This window comes from Engraulis encrasicolus, chromosome 3 (assembly GCF_034702125.1).
Source record: "Engraulis encrasicolus isolate BLACKSEA-1 chromosome 3, IST_EnEncr_1.0, whole genome shotgun sequence".
Lineage (NCBI taxonomy): Eukaryota > Metazoa > Chordata > Actinopteri > Clupeiformes > Engraulidae > Engraulis > Engraulis encrasicolus.
The window spans coordinates 14,806,989-14,815,011 of record NC_085859.1 but is presented as its reverse complement, the minus strand read 5'-3'; the positions used below and the strand labels follow the sequence as shown (position 1 = coordinate 14,815,011).

The window sequence follows — 8,023 nt, the reverse complement described above, 5'->3', positions numbered from 1 at the left end:
CAACGATTTTAACTGTATTAAGCCCCAAAATAGTGGCATGCCCCTTTAACCTGACTTACTACTGAGCCAGGTTCTTGGAATACTCCCCCTGTTTTTGTTTCAGGAATATTTGTCTCACTTCTCTCTCCCATCTACATCCCAACCCTATCTCGTACGCTGTTTCAAACTGTAGATCAGGAGTTTAGTTACAAAAAGAATAACGAGTGAGATTTCCTGTTGATAACTTTGTGAAGAGGCACCACAAACTACATGATATCACACACACACACACTCACGCACACATTCACACACAGAAACAAACGAACAAACACACAAACATACGGTCTGCCCTCTCTGCATAACACAGATTTTTTTTTTTTTAAGTCAAACTGTCACAGTATGTCATGTGGAAACTGAGGATGTGGTGTGTGGTGTTAAGAGAACAAGCTCCGAGCCAGACTCTCCATCTCCTCTCTGCCAGTGGAGCGAGTGAGTGCTTTGTAGGGTTGTGCTTATTAATTGTGTTGTGCTTTTGTTGTTGTGTCACATGTTTTTTTGTTTTTTTGCTCAAACAAACAGTAGGTACCACCATCTTTGGTGTGGTGTCCACATGAATTTGCATAGGCACGGTGTATGCTAGCTAGCTAGACCATGCACTTTTGAGTCCATCGTTCTGTTTTCTTTCCCCCAACAATCAGTGAAATGTTGACAACATTCACACTGTACACAACATGGAAAATGGGACGGGCGGCGCGGCACTGGCTTTGGATCTGAAATGGGAGGAGATCAAAGGGACGGGACGGCAGACACTACAGACCCAAACTTGGATGGAGACAGCGTGAGAGAGAGAGAGAGAGAGAGAGAGAGAGAGAGAGAGAGAGAGAGAGAGATGGAGAGAGGTGGTCGAGCTCTCAGGGCAGTGGCTTTGGTAGCTGAAGGGGGTGATATTGACTGGGGTAAAAGCAGAAGGACCAGTGGGCAGAGGCAGGGTGTTATGATGTTGTTATGATGTGGGGCATTGTGGTGGTGTGGTGTAGTGATGTGGTGGTGGTGGTGGCGGTGGTGGTTTATGATCGTTTTCTCCTGCCCTCCAAGTTCCTGAAGTTGGTTGGCCGGATCTTCATCTCGGCAAACTCGATGGAATGCTCGTGCCCCTTCCAGTGGAACCAGTTGACACCCTAGTAAACAAATAAAGAATAAAAAACGAGTATTAGTGAACTTCAAAAGCACACAGGAAAAAAGCATATTTGTTCTATATAATTCATTAAAGAATATATCCTCTGTACACACAGAAATGCACTGCCATGGAAATGCACTACAAGGAAGTGTTGAGTCTGACAATTTCACCTTACACCACATTTCCTGTTACACATCGTGTGTAACTGACAAATATGTCACCCAATGTGAACTCTTTCTTGACACGTCCTGATGAAGATCCGGTGTGCGTTTTAATATGCGTCCTTGCCTCCTCCACTTGCCTCCTCCACTTGCTTCTTGTTGCATGTTACTCCTCTATTTATTGAGTTGCACTGGTTACCGATCGCCGCCCGGATCAAGCACAAGGCATTGACCCTTGCCTACAAAACCATCACAGGAACGGCCCCAGCTTATCTGAAGGACCTACTAACGCCTTATGTTACTGGAAGAGATCTGCGCTCATCCAGCAGAAGCCGTCTGGCTCTGCCATCCAGTCGCTCTAGGTACTCCCAGTCAAGATTGTTCTCCGTTGTGGTTCCCAAGTGGTGGAACAGTCTCCCAGAGGCAGCAAGACTAAGCACCTCTCTTGCAGCCTTCAAGAAACAACTAAAGACATTCCTCTTTCGAGAGAATCTACTAGACTAATGATTGAACTGGCCTTGCCCCAGGGCAGAATCCTGACATTATGTTTAGTTTAGTTTAGTTTGTGAGTGTGTGTTTGTGTGTGTGTGTTCTCATTATTTCCTCTTTATTATAAAAAAAAAAAAAAAAAAAAACTAACCCCTCTTTGTAATTGCACTTGTTGTTCTGTATATCTCCTGTGCACTTTGTATTTGCTTGTGATGTTGGCTTGATTATGTCCTCTTCTGAAAGTCGCTTTGGTTATAAAGCGTCTGCCAAATGCAATGTAATGTAATGTAATGTAATGCTTCTCGTCATGATGACATCACTGACAACAGCGTTATATTTCAATATCTTGCAAAAGCTCAATTGTAAAGTCTTTTTCTCATTTGCAATTGGGATGGTGAATGAAAAACAGTCCCTCAAAAGTTGTTGTGGCGAGGCTGACAGCTGGGAAACTTTATCGTTTTCTCCACGGAGGAGGGGCCAGGAGGCGGGACGAGGAGACAAGCACAAGTGGAGGAGGCAAGGACGCATATTGGGATGCACCCCCGGTGTGGTTGAAACCGGTCAGCGTGTTTAGACTATGCCCCAGTTTATAATAAAGGATTTTTAAAAAACGTAACACCTCCTTGTCTCATATGCAAGAGTTCCCTGAAGTAGGCCCAGTGGCCACCAAGTCTACTAAGAAGGGACATTTGTCTATTTGACTTCAAGAGCATCAGCTATATTGGAGTTCCCTGGTTCATCATTGGACAGCGCTCAGCATTTCCTCCCTTTAAAGTCAGTAGGTTAGTGGTACGCACATCCAAAACGCAGGTGCATGACAAAAGGCCAGAATACTGCAGGAACAAAGATGAATGTCCGCACACTGCTCCCGTGTTGCTTTTTAAAAAAAATTCAAGTGAGCGCTTTCGAGCTAGATGAAGAGCGACTAGCTCGAAAGCGCTCACTTGAAAACATTTTTTTTAAAGCAACACGGGAGCAGTGTGCGGATGTTCATCTTTGTTTCTCCCTCTAAAGTCACACATTTTGTATGAGCTTGGGATTGGGCACTCTTGCTGTGACTACGAGTGTGGACTAGGAGTTCTAGTGAAAACCTGTTGCTAGTCCAATTGTGTGTCAGGGGTGCCGACAAGGGGGACAAAGGGGACCGTTGCCCCAGGCCCAGGGAGAGAGGGGGCCCAGAATTGGGTCCTCATTACAATTGTTTGTATTGGGCTGGGGGGCCCTTTCAGACAACTTTGTCCTGGGTCCGGCCAAAGCTGTCAGCGGCCCTGACCGCAGTTTCCCCATGCAGTAATTACATTCATTGATCCACAGTTACCCCTATATCTGTTTTTCAAGCAAGAGGCCGCACCTTGCATATGTGTTTTCATTGCACACTATTATGCAAGGTGTGGCCACTTTCTTGAAAAACTGAGTTGAGCATTTGGACCAGCACCATCACATTCAAAATATTTAGGAGTGAAGCCTGCTCCAAGCTGAAAATCCCTACATCTGTGACATGAGGTACGCAGTTGGCAGCTGTGGCCTAGTGGTTAAGGATACAGTAAAAGGGTTCAAATTAGTGTTGCATCGATACCATTTTTTGGCCCCGATACCGATATCCGATACCTGGCTGTGCAGTATCAGCCGATACTGATACCATAACGATACCATCCTATTTGAAATGTATAGATATGAAGGGCTGCAGTGCATACTACTTGGATGTAAAATCATTGCATGGCTTTGTCAGGCTGCTGCCTACCTTTGTGAAACAGGAAAAAGACTAATACAAAGTGAATCCAGCAACACTTTTTATACTTTTTAAATACCTCTATGAAATAACTAATTTCAAGGCTGTTTAAGTGTCATACAAGCATCTGTAAATGGTATCGGTGCCCTATTTGTTGGTACTCGCCGATACCGATACCACCATTTTAGTACCGATCCACCGATACTGGTATCGGTATCGGTGCAACACTAGTTCAAATCCCATTCTTCCACCCCCATCTTCTCACCCCGTGGCTGAAGTGTCCTTGAGCAAGGCACTTAACCCCACCCTGCTCCAGGGACTGTAACCAATACACTGTACTGATAATAACTAAGTCGCTTGGAATGAAAACGTCAGCTGAGTGTAATGTAATGAAATAACGTCCATACCTTGCTGTGACTGTTGTCGCCATATCGTCCCATGATGTTGACACGATGACAGTTCTTGTACCAGAAAGCGCCCTTGTAGGACAGGGCACAGTTGGTGACGGCAATGTCATTGTCGTTGTCGTATGTGGAGAAGGGCCGGCCGTGGTGATAAGTCATTGAATCTCCTGAAAAAAAGTGAGCATAACATGTGTTGGGCATGGACGTTAAGAAGTGTAGTGGAAGGAGCGCACATCCAACAGCAGGCGCCAAATCAAAAAATAGCGTACGTAGTAGGGCTGGGCAATGACGATATCTATCGTTATCGTGATATAAAAGTGTATATCGTGACCTTTCTCCTATATCCTTTATATCGTGATAGTAATTTGATCAGTTTTATACAATTGAATATCATTTAATTACATGTAATGTTGTCACAATACACACTAAGTTAATGTAACTGTAAAAATAAGAATAAAAAGATCCATTTTAAAGAAAGGTTTTGCGACATGAAAAAATAAAGAGCAAATAAAGACAATAATTGAAAATGTATGTAATTGTGCTATATCGTGATATATATCGTTATAGTGATATAAAGTAATCCATTTCGTGATATATTTTTTTTCCATATTGCCCAGCCCTAGTACAGACTGTAGAGATGGGGAAGGATCTGCACACTGCTTGCAATAGACTTAATTTATTGGGACCAACATTTCGATCATACTGTAGATGTTCTTCACGAATCTGCCAATGAATTAATCTCCCAGTGAATTAAGACTTTTGCAAGCTGTGGATGTTAAGAAACCATGATATGATGCATACATAAACACAACGGTTACTGTACACCTGAATCATGGACAGAGATTAAAAAAAAGAAATGTCACAAATACACATAAACACACACACATCATCGGTTTTAACAAAGGAACACTGTGAATGCTTTAGAGAGTAGGCCTCCACATAAGCCCCACAATAATGTCACTGAAAAAAAAAAATGAAAGGAACAGCACTACCAATCTCATATGAGGTTTCGTGGGCTGCTGCATTTAGGTTGCAATAGTACAGCAGATGCCAGTTTTTGCCTTTGTTGATATTCAACAATACACAAACTGTTCAACAGGAGATTTACTGGCACATTCCTCTGAGATTTACCCACACTGAAGGCTCAGTCGGCGATTACATAACAGAGATTTATGTGATAAATTCATTCTGCGGGCACCTGGTGGAACTCGTTCAGTGATATAGTTAGGAAGGCTAAGCTATGCCTATGAATCTGTATTTCCTACTAAGACTGTGCTTGTTATCTTCACGAGTTATACAGTAGTTCTGGGTTAAGAACCACGTATAGCCCTTGAAGATAACAGGCACAGCCTCAGTATGAAATACAGCTACTGGGTTTTGTCACAGGACCTTAAGCCTTTTCCCTGTGACAAAACCCAGTAGCTGTATATTACATGTTTTTCTTTCTTCCAAGGAGGGTGTCATAAATAATGTGGGGGTAAAGTGTCCTTGTACATAGTGCCAAGAATTTGCTGCTACCCCCCTGCCTCCAAGTATTGTGGCGCCCATCTAGCGTCATGTGATTCAGCTGCCATCTGTGACCTTTCAACCCCATTGATGCACCAATTAAAATAAGAGAAGCGGGAACTTGGTGTCGGAGACCTTACTTTCAGTTTTCATGTGATTTTGTTACTCCTGCACCTTCACCAAATCTTTTTGAGACGGATGATGTGCATGCTTGTTTTTCTCTTTTTTCCAGTTACCTGCCGTGCCGCTGTATCCTCCCACGTGCACCTTGTAGCGGCTGCGGGGCTCCGAGACGGAGAACTTGTCGTACTGAGCGTAGACCGTCTCGCCCTTGTCGCGCAGGTCCACGCGGAGCTCGTACTGGCCAGAAGAGGTGATCTTGTGCAGGTTGGAGAGACCTGGGGGAGGGGAACGGAATGCATGGAATGTCAGGAATGTCAGGCTGGGACACCATCACAGATGAATGGCTACAACTGACCATGTTCACATGATGTTTTTAATTCAAAATTAATAATTTAGAAAGGCAAAGGGGTTAGTTGTCCTGGGCACAGGGAGACATGCCCAAAAATGGGGTTTTCATTACATTGTATGTATTGGATGTGTGACCCTTTCAGATTACTTTGTCCTGCGCCCAGCAAAATCTGTCAGCGGCACTGATACTAGTACAACTTTCTTGCACAGCTAGCTGGGACACACAGCTATTGCTTGCTCAGTATCAGCTGTTGTATAGTGACAAATAGCTGTTGGACAGTGTGACAGGCAGTGCAGCCATAGAGACAGGTGCTGTATAATGACAGATGGTTGCTGGGCATTGGCCACTAGACACTTATAGCGCGTTCAGACTGACCGCTGGAGCCCGTTCCCGCACCTAATCGCGAACGGGCCGTCGTATTCACGCCACAGATATTTGCGTTCGCGAACCGGAAAGTTGGTTCGCAATCCGAACCACAAAATATTAGGTTTTTCTCCACAAACCGTGACGACAGCAGATAAGCACTTTAGTGCCGAACGTAACTGGTGTGGGCACCGGCTCCGTTCTGTTCGGCCTGAAAGCCCTATCAGAAATGGGATTTATGGCTCTGAGACGGGATGCGGATCATAGTGCCTCTTTCCTTTCAAAAATGTTTTTAAATTATTTATTCAGTGCTAAGAAGTTAGCATTTTTGACTCCACCTGTAGGCCATTTTTTTCAACTGATTTTCCTCCTCCTTCTAAAGACCGTCTCTGCCACTCTCTGAGGCAGACACTTAAGTTTTCCCCGTCACGTGAAGGTCACATGCTCAAAACGAACGAAAAAGTAACACGCACACACACACACAAATGGAAAAGGGTGGCTCTCAACTAGGATTCGAATCCCATCGTTCACGTCTAGTAACTGTTACAAAAAAATCGATTCATTACCGAACGTCACAACACTACTAACACATTACATACCAAGCCAGAACTCGTCATTCAGATCTCCAAAGCCAGCCGTGTAGTTTCTCCAGTTACGGAAGAATTCCACCTTTCCACTCTGACGTCTCACAAACACCTAAAACAACAACAACAACAACAAAACAGGTCTGTTTAGTTTCAAGAATGTCTACAAGAGTGAGAGCAGCAGCTGCAGCAGCAATAACAACAATAATAATTTAGTAATAAATAGTTATAACATCAATATAAATGATGTGTAATGGTAGATATATTTCATTGTTTATATATGAGTTATGCATTTAAAATTGTTATATATATTTAAACAAATAAAAACAAAATTATTACTGATAGAGTCCAAAGAGTCCTTCTGCACAAGCCCTTAGTAACACACAGGTATGTGGCAGGAAAACTTTAAAAGTTCAGGATACAATTCACACTGCTTACTTCTCTTTTTTTCTATTTTATTTTCTGGCAGCGCGTTTCGCCCAGTGCATCATCAGGCTCGGTCTTTGCCCAATGCGATGTTGCCCAATGCAATGTTATGTTGTTACGTCATTCGCTCCAATCAGTGATGTAGTCTACTTTTTTATAGTGGGTATACTGTATATTTGAGCATTTTTTGAAGTGGGTATACTGTATATATTTGTGCTATTCAAAACAATGGATCAATCTATTTTAAGTGGGTATACTGAAATCCCTGAAATTTAGAAGTGGGTATACTCCGTATACCCGCGTTCTACGTAGACTACACCACTGGCTTCCAAGAAATAACATTATTACTGTATTTTACAGCTAAATGTGTGAACAGGGGCACAACTACTCATTTCTGGGGGGATATGCAAGAACTATTTTGGTGCCCCCCCTCCAAAAAAACAAAAAAGGATTAATAATTATTTGTTATGGGCTTGTGATTACGCCCCTTGTTAAACCCTTGTGACCCTTGAAATATGCATCTGTTTTTGAATCTAACAGTATTCTCCCTCTTTTACCCTCTCTTTTTGGCGCCCCCCTGCAAAGCATACGTCGCATATACTGTAGTTGCGCCCCTGTGTGTGAACTCACAATCCATCCGCCGCCGTCGGAGGCCATGTCGCAGTAGACCTGCAGGGGCTGGTTCTCGTCCCCGCGCAGGTAGATGGTGTAGATGCCGGAGGTGGCGTCGCCA

The 8,023-nt window shown here is 43.5% G+C and overlaps 1 protein-coding gene across 2 annotated transcripts in view; it reads right to left on the bottom strand.

Moving 5' to 3' along the window:
• tncb (tenascin Cb) overlaps positions 1-8,023 on the bottom strand; it is a 102,424-nt gene continuing 94,401 nt past the window's right edge. For both annotated transcript variants that reach the window (XM_063194827.1, XM_063194828.1), the window contains 5 exons: positions 7,921-8,023; positions 6,880-6,976; positions 5,682-5,843; positions 3,943-4,106; positions 1-1,157 (listed from right to left, as the gene is read on the bottom strand). The exon at positions 7,921-8,023 is cut by the window's right edge and continues 49 nt beyond it. In XM_063194827.1, coding sequence (XP_063050897.1) covers positions 1,047-1,157; positions 3,943-4,106; positions 5,682-5,843; positions 6,880-6,976; positions 7,921-8,023 — 637 coding nt within the window. In that variant the 3' untranslated portion in view covers positions 1-1,046. The remainder of the gene's footprint in view (positions 1,158-3,942; positions 4,107-5,681; positions 5,844-6,879; positions 6,977-7,920) is intronic.